This window comes from Fusarium sambucinum, chromosome IV, assembly GCF_050947815.1.
Source record: "Fusarium sambucinum isolate potato_lamoka chromosome IV, whole genome shotgun sequence".
Lineage (NCBI taxonomy): Eukaryota > Fungi > Ascomycota > Sordariomycetes > Hypocreales > Nectriaceae > Fusarium > Fusarium sambucinum.
Genome location: NC_139291.1, coordinates 3,957,309 through 3,979,648, shown reverse-complemented (window position 1 = coordinate 3,979,648; position 22,340 = coordinate 3,957,309). Strand labels below are relative to the sequence as shown.

General features: G+C 46.0%; 9 protein-coding genes across 9 annotated transcripts; 3 read left to right on the top strand and 6 right to left on the bottom strand.

Moving 5' to 3' along the window:
• Positions 1–70: 70 nt before the first annotated feature.
• On the bottom strand, positions 71–683 carry FSST1_001320 (uncharacterized protein; the record flags this gene model as incomplete). Its single annotated transcript, XM_083227206.1, has 2 exons — positions 71–312; positions 368–683. 2 exons carry the CDS (start codon positions 681–683, stop codon positions 71–73), a joined length of 558 nt encoding a protein of 185 aa, XP_083091502.1.
• A 1,604-nt stretch (positions 684–2,287) lies between these two features.
• Positions 2,288–3,186, top strand: FSST1_001319 (uncharacterized protein; the record flags this gene model as incomplete). Its single annotated transcript, XM_083227205.1, has 3 exons — positions 2,288–2,569; positions 2,624–2,847; positions 2,898–3,186. 3 exons carry the CDS (start codon positions 2,288–2,290, stop codon positions 3,184–3,186), a joined length of 795 nt encoding a protein of 264 aa, XP_083091501.1.
• A 476-nt stretch (positions 3,187–3,662) lies between these two features.
• On the bottom strand, positions 3,663–4,774 carry FSST1_001318 (uncharacterized protein; the record flags this gene model as incomplete). The annotated part of the gene is made up of 5 exons (XM_083227204.1): positions 3,663–3,854; positions 3,907–4,233; positions 4,293–4,587; positions 4,637–4,716; positions 4,766–4,774. 5 exons carry the CDS (start codon positions 4,772–4,774, stop codon positions 3,663–3,665), a joined length of 903 nt encoding a protein of 300 aa, XP_083091500.1.
• Positions 4,775–5,111: 337 nt separating this feature from the next.
• On the bottom strand, positions 5,112–6,246 carry FSST1_001317 (uncharacterized protein; the record flags this gene model as incomplete). Its single annotated transcript, XM_083227203.1, has 2 exons — positions 5,112–6,143; positions 6,199–6,246. 2 exons carry the CDS (start codon positions 6,244–6,246, stop codon positions 5,112–5,114), a joined length of 1,080 nt encoding a protein of 359 aa, XP_083091499.1.
• Positions 6,247–7,786: 1,540 nt separating this feature from the next.
• On the top strand, positions 7,787–8,476 carry FSST1_001316 (uncharacterized protein; the record flags this gene model as incomplete). Its single annotated transcript, XM_083227202.1, has 1 exon — positions 7,787–8,476. One exon carries the CDS (start codon positions 7,787–7,789, stop codon positions 8,474–8,476), a length of 690 nt encoding a protein of 229 aa, XP_083091498.1.
• A 3,832-nt stretch (positions 8,477–12,308) lies between these two features.
• FSST1_001315 (uncharacterized protein) lies at positions 12,309–12,533 on the bottom strand (the record flags this gene model as incomplete). Its single annotated transcript, XM_083227201.1, has 1 exon — positions 12,309–12,533. The coding sequence occupies one exon, from the start codon at positions 12,531–12,533 to the stop codon at positions 12,309–12,311; it is 225 nt and encodes a 74-aa protein (XP_083091497.1).
• A 1,119-nt stretch (positions 12,534–13,652) lies between these two features.
• Positions 13,653–16,418, bottom strand: FSST1_001314 (uncharacterized protein; the record flags this gene model as incomplete). Its single annotated transcript, XM_083227200.1, has 1 exon — positions 13,653–16,418. The coding sequence occupies one exon, from the start codon at positions 16,416–16,418 to the stop codon at positions 13,653–13,655; it is 2,766 nt and encodes a 921-aa protein (XP_083091496.1).
• A 219-nt stretch (positions 16,419–16,637) lies between these two features.
• FSST1_001313 (uncharacterized protein) lies at positions 16,638–17,627 on the bottom strand (the record flags this gene model as incomplete). The annotated part of the gene is made up of 2 exons (XM_083227198.1): positions 16,638–16,899; positions 17,068–17,627. 2 exons carry the CDS (start codon positions 17,625–17,627, stop codon positions 16,638–16,640), a joined length of 822 nt encoding a protein of 273 aa, XP_083091495.1.
• Positions 17,628–19,095: 1,468 nt separating this feature from the next.
• Positions 19,096–21,493, top strand: FSST1_001312 (GMC family oxidoreductase; the record flags this gene model as incomplete). The annotated part of the gene is made up of 5 exons (XM_083227197.1): positions 19,096–19,394; positions 19,448–20,516; positions 20,576–20,660; positions 20,730–20,815; positions 20,870–21,493. The coding sequence occupies 5 exons, from the start codon at positions 19,096–19,098 to the stop codon at positions 21,491–21,493; spliced, it is 2,163 nt and encodes a 720-aa protein (XP_083091494.1).
• Positions 21,494–22,340: the final 847 nt, after the last annotated feature.

The following is a 22,340-nucleotide window of genomic DNA, read 5'->3' as shown; positions in this document are numbered from 1 at the left end:
TCGGTGATCCATGTTCAGTTTTGCATCTGCTATCGAGGTAGATATCATCCTGATGGCCCCTCCAAGCCTCTTACAATAAGAACGCAAACATCAAATTAGCCCAGGTGACAGCCATGATAGAAACCATGATCTTCCCAGCATTATTGCCAGCCGTCTCAGTAGCAGAAACTGCTGCATCTGTAGTAGTACTCTGAGGGATATCTGTCGAAGCTGGCTTCGTCGCCTCCACCGAAATGCCAGAGACAACACTCGTCGCCGCGCTCACATACGAAGCAGATGTAAATTCGCATTGCTTCATCATCTTCTGGACATCTATAATGACATTTGTTAGCATTTTATTTCCATCAATTCGTGTTTGACACTGTACCTTTTGCGTCGTCACTATTCTGCAGCATGCAGCTTTCACACAAGGCCATTACGGCGGATACATCGAAGCTCTCGTTTGTGCAAATACAATTTGCCTCGATAGTCTCTTCAGTCTTGCTTCTCGCCACAAGTACAAAATCGCCTCTCTTATCTTTTATTTTGTTTTCCTTGGGGTCGATGTCGCATACGCTGCTCAGGTCGACAATGGGCTGGCAGATGGTCCTGCATGCTGAAGGTACATCGTCGGCATCAAGCTCTTCTGCCATGGAGATGGGGAGAACGGCAGCGAGGCCAGCCAAAAGGACGGTGAGTCTCATGATGAAAGAGAGTATTTGAGTATCGAAGTGAGCTGTGTTGAGGTCGGGATTGTTTGTTGACTGAAGCTGCGCTTGATGATAGAAACAGAAGTGCCAAGTGCCGGGGTGCTTAGTGCTTTAATAGGCATTGTATGAGTGCAAGTATGCTTATTATTTTAACAAAACACTATTAATAGGTCGCCCTAAAATATTTTCCTAGGAGACATCCCGAGATTTGAAGATGAAGCTTGACATTTGCCGGAGCGCGACACATTCCAATAGGCTAAAAATATTGTAAACACTCTAATGGCCAAGGAGAGTGTACAAAAGGGCAATAGCGTTTCTAGAGACGCAAGAGGAATGTCGCATTAGCAGATCTTACATCCAACAAGGCAGCGGTAAATCTACACTTTGAAACCGATAGGGAAGAGTCCCTGGTTTGAAACCTCGTGTGTTTAAGCTTTCTGTAGCCCTTCGCCCGAAAATAGTGTCAAACCGGGGTCGATCAAATTATGGGGAAATTGTCTGTGTCGCACCAGAGACCCCATCAAAGACTTGAAACGGGACAGCATTCTGATTCTACTATTTTTACTTATTGAAATCTATTGTGCAAGCCTGTTGACGATCTGTTAGACATCTTACGTGCTGTACAACCTCTGGTTGTTTTCTTCCTCCACAATAAAAAGGTCAATTGTAGGACTTACTGAGACCAAACTTGATCAGAAAACTCTTGACTCATGTGTTTGCTTCACATGATGAGGCTTGATTAGTGAACATCTACTTAGCAAAATAGTCAATCCTCTATTGACTAAGATACAAGCTTTTGTCAAGTTGGTCTCTGTGGCACAAGATACTGTTCAAGTCGCACGTCATGGAAACAAGCTTCTTCCATTGTCGGATTTGATCCAATTAAAAGATGTGCCTGAATACACAACCAGGCCAATATTCACAAACGGTTTGTTCCCACATGCTAGCCTACTTGTCATGGCTAGACCCGCAGAACAAAGACCAGGTTATAATTGGAGGAGAATTAATGGCAGCCGAGGTTGAGGTCTCAAACAGTGGCACCAGTGAGTCATTAGAATCTCATTTTCATGTGGGAAAACTTGAAAGCCATGATTTCAGTTAAGCTAGAGCCAAACGGGGAGCTCAGGTTGAGCTTACGCCACAGACGTGATCGGCAATCCAAGCTCTGTGTCATATTGTGTCTAACTGGCTCCCAACGATCTCACACTAACCTTACGTAGACGCTACATCACTGTGGCGTAGACGATCAATCACGATTGCCATTCAAAACAAGGGCATGACAGAACCTAGAGAGTTTTGGGTGACACAATCACAATTCAAACCAGGTACAGATTCCATTGTATCCAGCGATTCGGAAATTGGTTTGCTCACTTCTTTTGTCCGTCGTCATAGATCAAATATCTGGTGAATTCTGCAACAAACGTGACGATTGATGACAGCATTAGCCACAATTACTACCAAGGACTATGGCATGAGCTCATCAACCTGCCACAGCTCCCCTTCTATTAAGATAGCTGTCAAGACCTCATTCAGTCAGAGTATTTCCCTTGCAGCTTACCTTTAATCATCCATCATAAACATAACCACACTATCTCACAATGGCCTCCGATCTTCCACCCAACGCTCTCGGCAACCTTGCCTCCTCCATTAAGAACATTGTCACTGGTGTGCCCTTAGAGGAGCGATCCGAGACCGAGGTGCAAGCTACCAACGTCGACAAGACCAAGGCCAAGACCCTTGACAAGACTGTTGACAAGACTGTCGAGACCACCGATGACGCTACCGTTCACAAGGAGAAGACAGCACCAGTCGTTCACGAGGATGTTAAATCCCACCAGCATGAAAAGGTTGATACCGAAGTCGACCACGAAGTCCATCAGGTGAGCAAATACTATTGTTTACAAAGAACCCTGAACCTAATCCCATGATTACAGGATCATTACCACACAACCATTCAGCCTGTGAAGGACAAGAATGTTCTCCCTACCAAGCATGTCTACAAGGAGAATGAGTTTGAGGAGGAGATTGACCATCGTAACAACGAGGCCAAGGTGAAGGCTCAGGAGGAGGCTGCCAGAATTCACGATGAGAAGAATGTCCATGGCACCACCAAATCACAGGAGTATGTCCCTGCCAAGGAGCATGAGCATGTCCACCAGTAAGTACAACTCAATTGTTTTGACGACAGCCCGTCTAACACCTCGTCAGCCACCTCCACGAAACTATTCAACCTGTCATCGAGCGAGAAACTGTTCAACAAAAGGTCATCCACACCAAGAACAAGATCCACGAGAAGGAACAGTTGAACGACGAATTCCACAAAGCCAGTGTTGCGCCCACCATTTCCATGTCCGAGTTTGAGAAAGAGGGTGGCGGCGTCAAGAGTGGTACTACTACCACCAAGGATGTTGAGTTTCCTGTGTCCAGCGTCAAGTCTGCCAAGAAGAGAGAGGCTTTGACTGGTGATGTTGACGAGTCCTCCAAAATTGGTAAGTGAATTCTCTCTCCAAGATCCTAAAGAGTGTTCAATAACAGGGTACTTAGAATCTATCTAGTGAAAAAGAAGAGGGGCTCTTCTTGTACAGTAAAGAATTGCAAATGTTCTTGCCACATCGATGATCCTGTCTTGTAATAAGACCACGAACACCTTGGCAAAAGTCTATTTTATGGACATTGATGAAGAAGAAAATGTCATTGGCGTTTAGGGTATAGCGATGAATGGCCGGGGAATTCATGTAACTAGCTATTTTAAAATGAATCATGACTTTCATTGACAAGAAAACCATTGTTCACTTCACCCAGGCCAGTAAACTTTGCTCATACAGGGATATTCAAAAACCTTTTGCAATAATGTATGTCCGCCCCAATCACATCTTTGTTCAGACAGATCTAGTAGTACAATGTGGATCCTAAGGAATCCCTGGTGCCCGACGAACCCTTCCTTACGTTCGAAGGGAACGACCCAATAACCTATTAATGGAGGCTTGTCCTCTTGATGTTGCTATTGGTAACCGACAATGCATTCTCACACATCTTGACGATTGCAGCGGAAACACTCAGATACGATTGGTCCTCGAGACCTGAGTACTTGTTGAGTTTGATATGGTCGGTTTGAAGTGGGAGACTCTCATTTCCAGGTACGCAAGCTGATGCTTCTGTAACGACCTGTAGAATATTAGCCAGCTGACTCGACTACTGACGCGACTTTGTCTCTTACAATTGCTTTAAAGAAGTTTAACTGAAACGGCAACCCTATAAAGGTCGTTTCGAACAACTCGAAGAAGCACAACATTGGGAACGGAAACATCTTTCTAAGACGTCCGAAGCTCTGTGTTTTATCTCGAAGATGAGGGCTGTCGTAAACTAGCAATGACAGAATATCACGATTGGAACTGTGGAACCGCATGACACTGGCTGCAAGGTCGGCGACCCAATGGATGTTGGTTCCGCGAAAGGGTGTTCCGAGAGAAACGAATCCAGCAGTGGTATGAAGGATGCATTCGAACTCTTCTTCGATGCGCGCAAAGAGTAGGCCCTGTTTACACTGTCAGTGCTTGTTTTCGATCTCTTCCAGTCGCCATCGGCGCAGTGGTATTAACATACGTCCTGAACTACTAACCCGCCGAAACTATGGGCGAGAAAGACAATCGGACGATATTTGTTTCGTCGAACATTATGCAAACTGCGGATCAAGTCTTCACCACACAATTCGACGCGTGTTTTGGGAGCGTCGGATATCCATGTAGAGTCGTAATTGAACGCCAGGATCCTGGCAGTAGGGACCCTGCTTCGTAGCATGTGGTCATCCTTGAGCCAATGCACTGACTCTTCAGGCTGGTCAGGTCTCCAGGTCCATGTTCTGTCAACATTCGAACCGAGGCCATGAACCGCAACGATACTGAGCAATCGTCAGTAAATATACCGTCTGTGATAGAGGGAGCACGTACTCGACTGTAGCTTGTTTGGGATTATGAGAGTCGTCTTCAGGGTCGTATAGGACATCAATGGCACGGCGGTGCCGGAGATCCTGGTAAAGCCGTCAATATTGACCTAGACACTTCTCTGACAGTACTTACTGTGCTCATCTTTGTCTAGGTACTTTTGTGTTGATATGCAAGCTAGTATAAAGCGATAGTAAAGGTTGAGAACGAAAAGATATGTTTCTCGACGATGACAATAGCCTCCATCGACAGACCGCGATAAAAGAGGAAAGTTTTCTTAATTCGAAAACTTCCCACAACCTCATTTTTATGAAAGCAGCCAACAGCAGGGTTGTTCGCTCAGCCGCCGAACGTAGGACGGGTTGGCCAATGGTGTTTCGTTTGTATGCGCTGAACCAACAGCGCCAGGCATATGAAACAGGGAAGCACGAATCTTCAACAAGGCTGCCAAGATCACCAACAAATTGCGGTTTATTATCTTCTAGCTCGTTCCCCGGTTACTACGCTGTAGCCCAAAATGCTCTACTCGCCTCCTCAATTGAGCAAGCGTATGCGATGTGTCAAAGACCAACATACATGCAAACACCACAACAATTAGGCCGGCACATATCAATGGCCCGAGAATTGAGAACACGGTGAAGCCATACGACACAGACTGGAAAGCGCTGTTCCCAGCGAGTGTGTCAGTGGCAAGTCCAACTTGCATAGAAGTGAGGACGACAACTATGTAGACAGTTGTAGCAGCCAGCCAACCGAGGTTCGAGTGGAAGAAGGTTGAGTACCGGTCCCATTGTCGTATAAATCCCGCCGGATTAGTTTGAGTAAAGTAGTAAATGTGGTTCAGCCTACTCAGTCGTAGCTCTTTATGGTGGAATCGCGGGTTGATGTCTGAGTAGATGTGTTCTGTGTTGAGCTGTTTCACGAAAGAGATCCAATTGAACCATGATATGTTTTCGTTGGGAAGCAGATATCTGTCTTTCGCGAGCAAAAAGTCACTCTCGTGGCGGATGAGCGCGGCATAGGAATAGAGAAATCCGAGAGCTACTTTGTAGAGCTTCCGTCGCTCACATTCCATGGGTTGTGCATCAGTATTCAGTTGGCTGAAACACTCGCAGTTCTCTTTGCAACACAGATACTCTGTCCAAACAGTGGGCTCAAGCAAAAAGCGAGGAAGTGGTTTGATGAAGATCTTTCCTGTTGTCCATACAAGATGCATATCCATTGCCTCTGTAATGACAACCTCACGGCCCCTAAAAAGCTGGTCATGAAGCGACCGAGCAGGCACAGCGTTGCCTGCCACCCATAGCCATCGATGGATTCTGTTCAGGCGCTGGATGTCGAGTTCTGACGCGATCAAAGTAGAATAGTTGTCGCTTGGTGATGCCAGGTCGTAGGATTGTGTGCAATAGGATGCTGGAAAGAGGTTCAGGTATGGGCCGACCTTGTTGATTGAATGGTCGGGTTCATCCTGTTTATTAATGAGACCCAGTAGTTGAATGGTGAACGGTGCTGACTACAGTTCCGTTAGTCTACTAAGATAGAGTACTAGAAGGCAATTGGACGAATACCTTGGACTTGCACCCTTTTACCGGACTGTTGGCGTGAGTTTTCTCCATTCCAGTGTTGGTCTAGAAGGTTCATTAAGTCAGAACAAGAATAGAATGGTGACGCTGAAAAGTCATTTGCACCAACGTCAATGAGGATAGCCCCGGTCATGCGAGGGGCATATCAGGCTGCCCCTGCTGCGCAACACATCATTATTTCAGGTCACCTCAGCCCAACCTGGGCTTCTTGTGACAGCGTTTAGTGCTGTGAGACAGCTGCAAGGGCGCCTAAAGCAAGACTACTTGTTACATAGGTACTGGGTATGAAAGGGCCAGACTGACAACGTTTATACCAGCCAGATGGCTCAAATCAGAACAACTTGAGATCCTTGCTGATGCATTTTATGACTTGCTTTCTAAAGAGTTTACATTAAGAATTGTGGTTCGGATGGAGGGTCAGTACTTAGAGTGCATATTGTCGCTTGCTGTCAGGCGGGCCATTAGTGTACAGGGGCTGTGATAAGACATGGACCAACTCAGCAAACACTTGGCACGACAAACATCCTGTACCAAAGAACAGTAGTGTACAGAGATGAGAAGTATGCCACGTTGTATTAGAAATATCAGTGATTGTAAGGAACATCACATTCTGTCAGTGTCGTCATACTTGTAGGTGATTTATTTGGGCATCAAGTAACCCTCCCGGGCGCAACGGGAACTAGCGTGCGGATGACCTGTATTTTAGTGGGTTGTCTGTGCTGAAAGGTCCCTGATCAACCTCTTGCTTTAAAGTGTAATCAAACTTGTATTCACCGCTTCAGACAAACAGAGTTTGTAGGCAATGTAATGTCAATGAAGATGATATGATAAAGGTTAAAGACTTTATTTTGTCTTCAATTAATCAGACTTATATTATAACTATAGTCAAGTATTTGTAATCTGTATTGACAACCATCCTGCCAACAGACACAGACAAAGGAATGTCTTGAAGCAACAACTCAACACGATCGAGCGGGGTCATGTTTCGGGCTTATTTTAAGCGGTCGCGGTTATCAAGTCAACCCTTGGGAATGAGACTTGAGATAACCGAAGAGTTATTCTAATGGTCATGGAATGATGGACTCTTCTATAACTCAGTGAATAGACAGATAGATACTATATAAACACCACAAACACGACATACTCACTTCCATCTTGTCCCTTTATCCCATCCAGCCACCATTTTGATGAGTCACAGCGTCACATTCTCATTAATTTAGTTATATCTAATTGGTTCGTCTCCCCACTTGAAGCTACGTAAGCCTGAAAATCTCCATTCTCCCATTTCTCTCCTGTCCCTTGTTCTTGGAATCAGCTCCATTCAATCGCCAGCACATCACGCATTAACTTCCCTTCCCAGCACATCCCGACCCATGTCAAAAAATTCTCCATTTTAGTATCAAGAAATAAGACAAGCGAATTTAATTTATCTTTACTTGATCCCCTCGCTTCCTGAGCATCGCCAGGGGATGACATACATGCAATCATAGCGCCATTTTACTCACTGTCATTCTCCCATGGCCCCTAATAAAACTATATCTTCAACACAGAGCTCAACAACAATTAAACCCTCATGAGCTCCTTTTACCGCCCCTCGACCAAAAACTCGGCTCAGGCCAACTCGGCCAAGCTCACGCGTGCTGAGCGCGAAGCCCTCGAGGAAAATAATCTCAACATTCTTCGAGCAAGCATCGAGCGCGCACTATGGTCTCTCGACCCATCTTGTGACTTGGCCAAACACTTGCGCAACACCAAAGTCGAGATCCGCCGACATTCATTGTCTTCCCTCCTACACGAAAAGAAACCGCCTCAAGTTCGAGACGATTCACCAGACGATGAGGACGAAGATGACAACGACAATGCTCTCCTCCCCGCCGAAGTCTTTGTCCAGAGCTCGCCCTTGCGCCGCGAACTTCCCCGCAGCACGAGAAGCTCGGCCCGTATGTCAATGAAACTTCCCGAACGACGTCGCCCAGCGCCCCGCGAACAAATACTACCCAGTATCGAAAAGACAAGTTCTGATCAGGCGTCGGAAGCGATAACGGTGGCGTCGGCGGTTTTTGATTCGCCAAACAAAGAACAAAGCGCGACGACGGCTGCGACGAGCGTCATGGAGGCTGGGGAAGAAACAAAACCCGAGTTCAAGACACCAGCCAAAACACCAGCCAAAAAGAGAGCCGCCGAGGAGGATTACGAGCCATCGCCTGTTTCCAAAAGAGTAAAGACATGGTTGGGTACACTGACTGGAGGATATATGGAGTAATGACGCGTATTTTTGTACCATGTTTACAGAACGCAGGATCTTTGTTGACGATTGTTTTACCGCGTCAAAGTCTTGAGGATTGGGTGCACAGGAAAAATACTGCCAGTGAACATATCATTTTGAGATGAACGGGTTGAGGGAGGGCGCTTTTTTTGCCCGAGGCGTTACGGAAGAAAGGCTGTTCACCAAGACTTGTATATTGTCTTATATCAGCTGTCTGGAGTTTCGGTTGATTCCCCTTATGATGATGGATTTTTTGTCTGTTTATTTTTCTTTGTCCTACATACAATATTACATAGGCCCAAACGATGGTCTTTTCTTTTGTCTATTAAAATATCGTGTCGCGTGATGTCAATTGCCTGTTGCTTGGAGTTGTCGCCATTTACACGGGTGATTACCATTTTGGAGCACTCTTGAGCATTATATATGACGATGACTTGACTACATACACAGCATACCACTAGCCCTTCTGGACGTAATACACTGGGGAGCCAGGGCATCCGTAGATTCCTCCACGATGCCACCACGCCCGTCATCTCAAATGCCAAACTGACATGCCGTGACGCAGTATACAAAGGAGCAGCTGAACGATACACTACCGAGACCCTTACCATGTATTACTCGTACAAGCGCCGTGCTTAGTCTCCCAGAGTTTAAAATATTTTCCGAGCTTCCCGTTAATCACCTTGTCTTCGACTGGAAGTGGGCGTGTCGTAAAATCGGGGCACTATTCCAGCATCTCGCTACACCTACCCTGTGGTCAATTGCTGTTGTGTTGAATGACGATCAACTCCTGATATACATGGGAAATTAAACTGAGAGTAACATGCCTTGAATTCCAATTATTTCTCTCATTATTTAAATATTGTCAATTATATTTCTACTGTTATGGGGACAACAAACAGGTTCACTATGTAGTGTCAACTCTTTTTCCTAAAGCGTTTGCAAAGAGAGAATAGAGACTGGGAGAACGGGACATAACACCACAATGAGAAAACACACATCTCAATGGAATCACCTTTAAGCAATTCTAAAGAATAAGTTTACCACTATATCTTTTACTTTAAAATAGATATAATTTAGTCAATCTTACAATATCACTGAAGTAGTAAGCCACGCAAAAGTGCCCATCACGCAACCCTCAGCACAGACATGAAAAAAGCAAAGTCATAGCAAAAGGTCCTGAAACCTGCAAAAAAAAGAAAGCCTCGCTAACGCTCGCAATCGAAATATAGGAACAGCCCGATGCGGGGGTCGAACCCGCAACCTTGAGATCGCGTACTCGTAAGAGTCTCACGCTCTACCGATTGAGCTAACCGGGCGTGGCTCTTGATTGTTGAAAAAGGAGTTGCAGAATGGGATTTTCAAGTCGAACAGACAACTGCTCTACCTTCTAGCAACCATCTGTGTAAAGAAAGAGTGATGATGATGGACGTGGATGGGTACACGATGGCTTGGGAAAGGAGACAAGATTGTAAGGGTGGAACGAACCTGCAGGCTGTTCAGGTGGCAGACAGCATGACGTGACTGGCAAGGCTGGCCATCCCCTATCGAAAGGGGCATGCCCTTGTATTCGGAGTTGCGCCTCATGGGGAACTGCAACACTTTGTCGTCTTGAGTGTCGTTCATTACACAACTTCTCACTGAGTTACAGAATAGATAGAAAGCAACACTGAAGGATTGCAAACGATATCGCAGATGAACGACAAGACAATGGTAAGCATGGAATGGGAGATGACAAGTGGAGGTGTCCTCAAGATGCGGGGATGTCAATGTCTTGTCCTGAAGCAGCTGAGCTTATGCAGGGCCAAGCTCCACCATCCATTTCCCCATCCTGATGGCTGCATACTTGAGCTCTACGCGTTTTTATGAAAAGTAATTTATTCACGGCTGCAAGTTTCATAATGATGATAACGATGTTCATTTATATTCATGGTATTTATGTAAAGTATCAAGAGTCAACTCGGATATACTGCAACAGAAGCTTGCGCAGTTAGAATGTGTGCAGTTACAAGAACTATGATTTGACTGTTAGCTGTATGCTCTGAAAGAGTTCTTCAAAACATTAGGTATCAGACGTATCCGTCATACAGTATTGTTGGTGTCAACAGAAAATTCAGGGTTAAAAAGCTCTTGAACATTTATATAATCTTGCGGAGTTATGAAAAGAAAATGATTGCGACTAACCTTTTTGACCTTGGAACAATGTGTTGCTGAGAGGTTAGCTTGATAGTGAGTGAACGTAGCCATTGACGCGTTCCAGACGCGTTGTGTGCCTGCTACTTGGCTGCGCAGGTGCATCTAACGCCGCATAAAGCAGCGCTGACAAGATTATATGTCAGGAGATGACTTGCGCGAGCAAGCTATTCGCATATGAGACAGTTGTTGTTGTCTCTGGATGAAGAGTGTGTTGAACATGAAAGAGAAAAGAGAATGCTCCAAATATATAGCAGAGATTTTCCGTATCTTATCTCTAGCGCGATGTACGGGTCCTCGTTAAAGTGCTCTCATTGGTGGGTGGATACAGCGCAAGGTAATAAAGCAACAACAGTTCAGTTGACTTCTGAGTTCGCTACTACCTACACCAGACTTGGTAGAGTTGTTCAATCTTGGTGATGGATCCAAGAGTAAAAAGACAACATTCGCCGACTTGGATGGCAAAAGGGAACTCCGGTACAGGGAATCGAACCCTGGGCTCCGCGGTACTGATCTCTCAAGTGATAATGAGAGCGCGAAATGTTAGCCACTACACCATACCGGATTTGACTGACAGAGCTGCTCGTTTTTATCCTCATGGATGCCAAACGCAAGTCGAAAGAACTCAACGAAGAATAGTGCCCATTATACCAGCTGGTAAAAGTGTATTTTGCTGTCTATAAGTCTATCTTCTCAGTCTGTTAAAGACAAGACTCGAGAGAGGCCCAGGCCTAAAATATAGATGCTGACATTTAGCATTGCTCGAGCACTTGAATCCTCATTCTCAATGTATAACTGTAGGGGTAGGACCAATGAATCTCAGGGGTACTGATGCAATGATGATCGTGATATGTAGGGGGTACGTTCTTGCAATCAAGCAAGAATAGAATGTCGACAGAAAAACCCTTTCGGACGATGAGAAGGCCGGAATCAAACCTTTAATTTGAGCCGTGAAGTTTTGGACACTTGATGATGCGCCCTTGTTTGTCTCTTCAGAAACATCTCTTTCCTAGACTAAAGTCATCTCTGCGTTTCTTTTAAGAACTCCAGAGACGCTGTGACAGTCCTTGGCCTCTTGAATATCTGGCAGTTCTTGCATGGGTGCTGTTTGCGACCACGTTTGTGATTCGAGCTTTGCAGAGAAGATACAGCTTTGAGGGAGAACAGGTTTGCCTTTGGAGAACTTTAAGTAGAAGAAGCCACTAATGCCGATTGGTGGGAGACCTCCGCTACAACCGGGGATGACTAGAGTCGTAGGTGGGTTTACAGACAAAGTGACGTGCCCTGAGTTGCCTGTGAAGAACTTTAATTTAAGTTGTTGTGTGGCTGTCATGTTTGAATTGTCAACCATTTTTGGTAACAAAAGTGACTGTTCAACGAGAGCTGGTAGAACATTAAACGGCCGTTCAATTTGCATTCGTATACGTCCATACGACCAGACTTCCGCAACGATAGTATACTCGATTTCAACACCTGCTGGAACCATAGCTCGTCTTGCTTCTTTGTCCAGGTGGGGACATTGTAGGCGGGAGGTATGAATGAAGCTTATGAATTTGTGTGTTGTCCACGTCATGGGAGCAGCCTTCGTGACTGCCAGGAAGTGCAAAAGAGAACGGAATGGTGTGATTCCAATAGTCTAGAGGTGGCGAAGTACTTTCTCAATTTGCGTGTCCAAGTCAAGCAGGCGATGCCAAATCTGGTGCAAGTCCTTTCGCCTAACACTCGATTCGCATCTCAGTTTGATCGACAGTCTTGGAGATCCCGGATGGTTCAGTTTTACTGTCCCCTTGGCTATCGACCTGCTGCGATAGAATTTGGAGTTTGGGGGGTCGTCGAAAGAAATGCTGATACCAGTTTCCATTTCTTTCACAAATTTCACATTCCACAGCCTATAAGGGTACCATCATTGTCTTTTACCCTGGCGCTTCGAAGATGATGTGCCAGCTCGTTCCATATCTAGATTCTCCATGGCAATAGACTGAAGGAAAGTAGACAGAATAAGAGCTATAGAGAATAGAAAATACAGTCAGATTGTGGAGGAAGTTGAATCCTGTTGTATAATAGTTTATCTACTCTGAACTGTGCCGCAAGTTCTTCAGTTAGGGTAAGTGATTCACAATTTCTCGTGTTCTGCTTACTGCTATCCGACGAGATCACCATCAACACACAGACAGACTTAGCATTCCCCACAACTGAGTCACAAGCTAATAGCGTATACGAGGCCAAGGAACCAGTCGATCAATTCAAGTTTGGTGACGATCTTCAGCTCCTGTCGTATACTTCTCGAAGTTGTCTCCACAGCTGTTCTCTTGTAGTGCTGCTCCAGAAAACCAGAAAACTTTGGTGTCGAGGAACAGGATATAACATCAGTGTGTAGGTCCCTCTTGACTTGAAGTTTAGTTTCAGAGTGTTTGTTCTTGAACGTAACGTAACATCAATGTTGAGTCATTGTGTCTGTTGAGGCACCTTGCTAGTGACTGAATAATCTCCAAATAGCTGACATGAACCTACAAACGAGAATCATAATTTGAATCATAGAACTAGACGCTGCTTAATGGCTGGCTGGATTTGTCTTTAAGCTGCCTGGTGTGACTTTCAGATAATAAGCGAAAGTACTCTAGACGAAGGGCTTGGCCTCCATCGTCACACTCAGATACAGACAGTGCAATGGTGTCCTCGAAACAACCAGCTCTATGAACTATCTATCATGAAGCCCCTGATATTGAGATGACCATACCGTGTAACCAGTTTATGCCATCCAAAGCCACCCAACTATCCAATCCTCCTTCGATATTCCCACTTGATAACCAGCAGCTCATTCCCGGCTTGCTCCGAACGATTCTATCGCTGCCCGAAGTTTGCCAGAGTCAGTGCAACTTCCGCCGGTTCGTATAACCTCTTCAAGCTGTTTTGCAATATAGCGATCGTTGCGTCCGCACATTGCATGGGTGCGGTCCAGGCGTTCAGTAAGTAAACAGAGTTATTCCATACTGGCCCTTACCGCATTTTCTAGGCTTGTTACGTGATGACGGGCAGTATCAATATCACCAGCCGCGACGCCCTCGTAAAAGCCTGCTAGATGTGACTGACACATCATGAGAGGCACATTCTCAAGTTTCCCTACGAGGCTTTCAAGTCTGCGACCAAACGATTTCATCTCCTCCATAAATTTAGCATCTGCTTGCATCTCATCCTCATCAAGCGGTAAATTACCACTGTCTGATTCGGGTTGTTGAGGTCCTGTGAACTCCTCCGTTCGACGTTGAACGTTTTTTCTAGTGATCTTGCAGCTCTCAAGCACCTTTTTCGGAACAGTAGTGTCAAACCCAGCAAGCATTTGCATCTTACGCGCACACAGGGTTACTTCGCCCGTCTGGCGAAATATATCAAACGCCTTACCCGCTAGGTCCAGAAGAGACTCAGACCACTGCTCACTGTCCTCTGCCTCGCTCAAGATTTGACCACACATGAGAGGCAGTTCCCATTCTTTCAATTTATAGCGCCCACCGTCGAACTTACGGAGATATGGCTCACACAAAAATCTCACGTCATCCAGCAACCTCCAGCTTATCAGATGCATAGTCATGTAGGGCCATGCAAGTTCGGACACCTCTTCTTGCATTTTATTTCCGAGGCGGCACAGTATATCGACTGGTGAAACGCGAATGTCTTCAGCCTTCGGAGTCTTGGTCTCCTTAGCTTTCTCGTTGCTTTTGTCCTTGGGCTCAGTACCATTGATATAGGCACTGATTTCCTCCGTGATCCAGCCTTTGCCTTCGGCACCAGAGAGAATGGCACTGATGCTCTCCGTGGTCCATGCCATCTGGTTCTCATTCTTGTGGTATCTCTTCTGAAGGCTTTTGTGGATTACAGCTCGGCTAACGAGAAGCCGGGGTCCCTTTTTAGTGAAATCTTCGACCTTGAGTGCTCCGCGGAGAAGTCTTTCCTTGCTAAAGGTCGCCGCAGATAAACCGACCTGCAGCATGAAGCGCTTGCTGTAGTCAGAATAGCTGCGAGGCGGCCCACCAACAAAGAACTGATGCTCTCCAAATAGAAGCCATAACGTATCCATATCTTTCCAGAAGCAGTCGGAACCTCCTTCCTGAGTGACGGCGTTATACAAGTGTGCAGGAAGGATGATGGAGTTCCAGGCATTTGTAACTTTTAGACCAGCTTCGTGCGACTCAGCACGATAGTAGTACAGAGCCATACCAGCAATGACCGGAGACCTCTTCAAAACCCTCCACTTGTCTATTTTTGAGAGTATATTCTTTTCTTCTCTGGCATTGCCAGATTTTCTCACGTGCAACGTCCTCAACTTGTGTATCGGATCGTCCAAAAACCAGTCAAAGCCTGCCTGTTTAGTTTCCAGCCACTTCTGATCTTGAGCCGACCAATTGGGAGACCTGATGTTCTTTATCTTTTTACAAACTGCCTTCAAATCATCATTCATCGCTCTGACTCGGTTGGTAAGGAGGGGAACGGTGCTATCGGCATAGTCGCCGATGACATGTTGTACGTCGAGATTGATCTGGGCCGCGAACACGAGCTTGAAAGGGATCTTGTTGGTTTCCTTGAACTCCTTGAAACCTCGAATGAATTCGTCCGTGAATGGAAATTCAGGGATATCCGCAATCAGGAAACACTCGTACCAAAGCTCTGAAATGATAAGACGGTCTTCGATCACCTTTTGGCGAGTGCTCCTTAAATCCCAACGTTTTGTGAAATTACGGATACCAAAGGTACCATCTGGAAGAAAGGTTTGTGAAGTGCTATAGGGAACTGCAGCAAGGTCTTCCAGACAACTGGCGGTGGAGACATAAAAGAGAGAGAAAGGCTCGTAAAATTCTTGTAGAATCAAGTCATCCATTTTGTCAAAGGTCTTCGGCTTCCCCTTGGCATCTGCATAGAAGGTGGTAATGAGCTCGTGAGCGATAGCCCGATAACCGCCGTACTTCTCAAATACCGGCATCACCTCCTCAGCAACACTGTTGCCAAACTCGACCGCTACATTTGTCATAACAGCCAATACAGCTGGGTCTCCGTTAATCTCATCGCGTGGCGCGAAGGTCATTGCTCTCCAAGTGCCCTGAACGAAATCTCGGATCTCCTTTAGATCCCGGCACATCATATAGTAGGCAACCAAAGCGTCATTGAGTGAGTCGGACGGATCAGCTTCATACGTAGACTTGTCCTTCCCGACTTGGGCGGGTCTTTCCACGTCTGGTGCGTTGAGAAATTCTTGGGATGGCTCATAAACCTTGAGTGCATCGAACTTGTTGGTCAATGGATTGACTGTGTCGGATGAACCGGATCCGGGCACCTCGGCGAATGGCTTGAGAAGTTGGCGGACCTTTTCGAGGATTGAAACAAAGTAGGAATGTTTGGCATCGGATTTGACATCTTTCTTTTTGTTGAGGCGAGATAGTTCTTCGCTGAAGCCATTTCGTACAGAGATGACTCGGTTAAGGGTATTGAAGAATGCCTTTGGAACCGAAAGGGCTGGCTTTTCATAAGAGGAGATAAAATCGGCCAAGGTTACAAACTCCTTGATTTCGATGATATAAGGCTCCGACGCCTTTTTCTTGTTCTTCTTGCCCGCTCTGTGCTTGGCTTTGGGCTTTGGAGCAGGCAGATTCTCACTGGTGTAACCGCATTCTCTGGCTGTGGAAGCGAGCCATGATGCAATTGAGTTGGTGTCCTTTTTATACTCCCTGTATACGCTGATTAAAGCTGATGGTGGCATGGTCACGGTTGTTAACTTGTGAAGTGTTGTCAGGTTTCCCAGACACGTTGGCAGTACGGGGGGTCTCTTAATTAAATGTTGGCGGGTCAATAAAACTCCGAGTACTACCTAAACTACCTAGGTAGGTTTCCAAATAAGGCATAGATACCTAGCCTATACGGCTTAAACTCTATAATATCAGTAATTTATAAAGAAACCTTCTGTCGCGCTGAACAGAATTTATTCAGGTACAACTTCGTTCTCAAAAGCGCCATACCCAAGTTTAGTAATGCCACTGTTGTCATACATTATCTTGTACTTGGAACCTCCGGGATATCCAGGCTTTTCTTCAGACTCCTCACCGGTTGGCTTGGGAGCATCATAACCATTGTTAGGAGCTTCACCATTACCTCCAGATCCTTGGCTCTCGTTGGGCCCCTCAGAGTCACCACTAGGTCCCTCACTTCCGCTGGCGCTGGAGCCTTCGTAACCGCCTTGAGAGCTGTGACATTCCATTGGGCAAAATCCTAAAGTAGGGCGCCTTTTAGGTTCAACGGGTCAAGGCGACCCCGCTTCGATGACGTTTACGATAAAGGTGCTATAATAAGGGCTCTGGGGGCCAACTGGGGAAAGAGGTCAGGAATAAATTGTCATCCTTAACACAATATACCTTCTATCATCTATATCATTAAGACCTAACTGCGAGCTAACGGCGACTATATCACTCTTTCCACTACGACCTGGTCGAAGCCCCTGACAAGAGCCTTCATGACCACCGTTGGAACCATCACTTCCGGTAGGACTTTGTTGACCACCACTAGATCCTTTGCTTTCGCTACCAGAGCCGCGGTAGCCGCCTGGAGAATCTCCATGGCCACCCTTGGAACCTTCACTTCCAGTAGAGTCTTGGTAGTTACTACCGGACCCCTCACTTCCACACTTAGAGCCAGGCTTGCCACTCTCATCGTCTGTTTCGCAAGTGACTCCACTGACTGCCGCAATACAGAGATCGGTATCGGTATCACAGTTTGGTAGCAGAAGGTTCGTACAGTCGGCATCAGTTGTACACGTAACTCCGCCGACAACTGCGATGCATAGCCCAGTATCAGTGTCACAGTCTGGCAATAGAGGATTAGTGCAGTCAGCATCGGTTATGCAAGTAATGCCATTAACAATAGTCTCGATGCAGAGACCTGTGGCAGTATTGCACTTAGGTAGAAGAGGTTTCATGCAATCGGCGTCTGTCTCGCAGGTGACTCCACTAACTGCGGCAATACAAAGCCCAGAATCAATATTACACTAAGACATGAGAGGGTTAGTACAGTCGGAATCAGTTGAACACGTGACGCCCCCGACCACGGCCTTAATACAGAGCCCAGTAGCGGTATTACAGTCAGGTAAAAGAGTGTTACCACAGTCACCGTTGACTCGACAGACGACGTTGGGCATGCGAAGAATACGCGCGTCCAGACTGTTGCAAAAGTTTAGGCCTGGCAAGGTACATGCTGCTGCCCGGCCTGTGAGAGAGGTGAGGGTTGTGATGCTCAGTGAACGAGTATGTTCTTTCATATCCGTAAAGACTGTCAACAACGAAGAATGGGAGAAGGGAGAAGAGAAAAACGAACGTCAATCCCAATGAGATGGGTCAATGCTTGAAGGCTAAACTGAATAGTCCGTTGAGTCGATGAGATGATGGTTGTCTTTATACTTGACAATCCATCTTCAACTTGATAACAATAGTCTTCCTGGTTTACTCAATCTCCTGAAAATGTTCGATATCCGCCCTCGTTTTGGTTGTTGCCATGCTTCATTCCGAACAAAGCTATGAACTCAAAGACTAGGCTGAACAAACCATTCCTTGTTTCGTAAGACAACTGTAGACTGGAACGTCTTTATGAGAAGATGATACCCCTTGCAACCTTTCAATGCCACCATGTATGTATCTTTGAGAGGCTGTGGTATATCCTATCCTATCCTGACATCTTCCCCTTACTGAAAACACCCGTTGAAGTGGTAAGTACTGGTGCCTCCTTGTGCTGACTGGCAATGGCACTTTTAAAACAGCAGCTAGAGATGCTCAGCGATCTGTAATTATATTTGCGGAATCCTACCGTCGGTATAAACGGAAGCATTCCACCTTTTACGAAAGACCTTAATTGACTGGTGGATTAAGTTTCGGGGTATTTAGTGTAAACCTTGGCTAGTGTAAGACTTGGCATGTTATTGAAATGAAACTGGTAAGTTATATCAGAACTTTATCGTTCTAACCGAGGAATAACAACTTCGCTGTAAATAGGAACACTATAATCAAAAAATGAAAGAACATAACAAATTCCAAATTTTCCTACATCCCAGAGCATTCAACCTTTGAGAATTCCAGGTTTTAGATGTAGATCATGCAGTACTCTATCCTGGAAAGCGTATATTTATTAGATAGCGGTGTGGATACTGGGCTCGTTCTAGTCCTTTGCAGATCACCTCGGAATAATTGCGAGAAGAAGAAACCAGTTGGTAAAAAAAACATGGATAATGAGGGGTAACACTGGGGTCAATCTTCGCCCTGGACTCACATGTGATGCCACGTACTAGACTTAAAGATGTCCAGGTCGCCTAATCCTCTAATTGCGAGTGTCGAGGTTTGGCACCTCGTTTATTCTTGGGGCAGAGCATCTAGGTAGTGACACAGTTACCTTTCACAATGACAGGCCCTATTGATATTGGCCTTCCCGAAGGTCCAAGCTCAGAACCTCTAACCACGGTGCAATGGCAAGTTATGATGGCGATTATGGACACCATTATAGCTCGTTGTCCTACAGACACCATCTCTCCTCTTCAGAAGAACACTATTCTCAACAATTGCGATGCTTCCACATTGGACGCTTTTCTTGCAGAAAAACCCTCCGACATGCCACTGTTTCAGGATATCTTGAAGCGGCTATTAGCCAATCTTCCTGCCGACAAGCTCTCTGGGATTGGTACAATATGCTCCCTGCTTGAGTAGGTCCTCTCTACTTTTCACTTATTCTACAGGTTCACTTGCTAATATCAAGATATGGTAGTAATCGAGCAACTGTCCTCCCTCTTACTAGCGGATTGACGCCATTTCGTCAATTATCCCTTCACGACCGGACACTAGTACTCAACTCTTGGAGAACGAGTTATGTCGTAACCCTGCGTGTTTTATTTAAACAGCTTTCCATTATTGGAAAACATGTTTATCTCCGGTCGAGTTCTCTCTTCAACCAAGTTGTCGGCTTTCCATCTACACCAGCTGGGTGGCATCCAGTGGAAACCCACCCTTTCAAATTCATGCAGTTCAATAACTCGGACAATCATATTCAGCTAGAAACAGATGTTGTCATTGTGGGATCAGGCTGCGGTGCAGGCGTCGTAGCGAGGACTCTTGCCTTCGCCGGCTATCGTGTTTTAGTTGTGGATAAAGGGTACCACTATGAAACACCATCGCTGCCTCTCAGCCAAAGTGCAGGCTACTTTCATCTCTTCGAAGGTGGAGGCTTGGTAGCTTCTGAAGATGGATCTATCTCTACCCTTGCAGGTTCATGCTTTGGGGGAGGCGGAACAGTCAATTGGAGTGCGTGCCTGCAGCTCCAAAACACGGTCCGCGATGAATGGGCAAACGAGCGAGGCCTTGAATTCTTCAAATCGTCCCAGTTTCAATCTCACCTTGACTCGGTCTTCGAGCGCATGGGTGTCAGCAATGAATCCATCAATCACAACCATGGCAACCAAGTATTGCTAGAGGGTGGGCGCAGGCTTGGGTACAACGCCAAGCAGGTCCCCCAGAACACTGGCAACTGCGAGCATCAGGATGGCTACTGCGCTCTAGGCTGTTGGATGGGGAAGAAGCAAGGCCCGGTCAACGGCTGGTTTCCAGATGCCGCCGACCGTGGAGCCAAGTTCATCTCAGGTCTTCGCGTTGATAAGGTTCTTTTCCACAAACGTGGTGGTAAGAAGGTCGCCTATGGCGTGACCGGCACCTGGAGGCCAAGAGATGGCACAGATAGTACGGCAAAGTCGATAACCATCAAGGCTAAGAGGGTTGTTATTTCTGGTGGTAGTTTGTGGAGCCCTATTATTTTAAAGAACAGCGGACTCACGGTAGGCAACACAAACTCTCGTTGGTTGACAAAGTATGATTTGCTGATCTACGGGTATAGAACAAGCATATTGGACGCAACTTGCATTTACATCCAACATCATTTGTGACTGCAGTTTTCGAGCAAGAGACACGGCCGTGGGAAGGTATGCTAATGCTATTGCTTCCAATGTTTTATTTATTTTTCCTCACGTCCACTTATTAACACGCAATAGGCGGAATTCTCACCTCTGTTGTTTCGAGTTTCGATGACCTCGATGGACATGGTCATGGTGTGAAGCTTGAACGTCCCGCAATGTTGGTAAGTCTACTCTACTACATGTAATGCAGCAAAACAGAACTAAAAGAGTGACAGCCTTCGATGTCTCTCCCGTGGCTTAACTGGACGTCCGGGTCAGATTACAAAAGCCTCATATCCAAGTATCGCCATATGGAAGCATATATTGCATTAACGCGAGATCGTGACAGCGGTCACATCATCGCGGACCCTGTACAAGGCACTCCTCGCTTGGTTTACACACCGTCAAAGTTCGATGTCAGTTCCAACCTAAAAGGCATGGTCGCTCTGGCAAAGATCCTCTATACCCAGGGCGCCTTGGAGATACACCCTGTTCTTCCCGGCTTTCAGCCATTTATCCGCGAACAACATAGCTTGGAGAATGATGTCTCTGGCATAGATGCCAGATTCTGGCAGTGGCTGAAAGACATGGAAGCTCATGGGAACAAGACACCAGACACGCCATATGGCTCTGCCCATCAAATGGGTACATGCCGAATGAGCACCAAAGAAAGTGACGGTGTTGTTGATGAGTTCGGCAGAGTCTGGGGCTGTGAAAATTTGGTTGTTGCAGACGCCAGTGTTTTCCCTAGCGCGAGTGGTGTTAACCCTATGGTCACCACGATGGCAATCTGTGAGCGTATCAGCTCTACTATGGCAGAGCAGTTAGCCATGGACGCTCAGGAACGTCCAAGACTATAGTTCAACTGACTTGATATTTGAGATTCATGCTTGGTTAATGTTCACGGGAAATCATACTAAACAATCAATCATTATAAACACGTTCAAGAATGGGCATGATTACATATGCACACATAGGGTGAGATAGCGATCTGTAGCAAAAGTATCCTCCCAATTTCGCTACCTCCCAATATTGAAACACTATTGTTGCTCTGGCATCTTGTATATGGGTCACTATAGTCGGAGATAACAGACTAATTTCATATATGCAGTTCTCGGCTCCTCTCCTCTTTGTTTGGTGTTGGTGATCAGTTGGCATGTGCGGATGAGTAAGGACAAAAGTTGACATTGGTCCAACCTCGTTGTACCCGGGCCGATCCTAGCCAAGAGGGTCCGAGCTAAACATTTAAGGCAGGTCTATATCTTAATTGCCCCTCCAAATCTGGGGCTAGTGTCCGAGCTGTTCCGTCTCATTCATATGATAAGCCGAGAGGAATGCATGCAGCAGGAATGTCTCAGAATAATACTTACAGAACAGCGTTCAAATGATCATTGGTGGATTTGAGGACTGTGCAACGTTGATGAGCCTGTTAATATCAAGCCCAACAAGCCAAATACGGTCCAGATACGAGCCACACACGTAATTCATGAACTGAAAGCTGCATACCAGCCTATCAGAATGGCTCGGAATGCAACCGACTTACCACGGGATACTCCACAAGCGAAGACTTCTCGACTCACACAGTTATAGATATTCTCACAAGACAAAGTCTGTTCTACTACAAGGGACTACAACCCTACGCGGAACAAGTACATCAATACCGGCATGTAAGAAATATAAGAATCAGTTCCCCGTTCGCAATTTCAT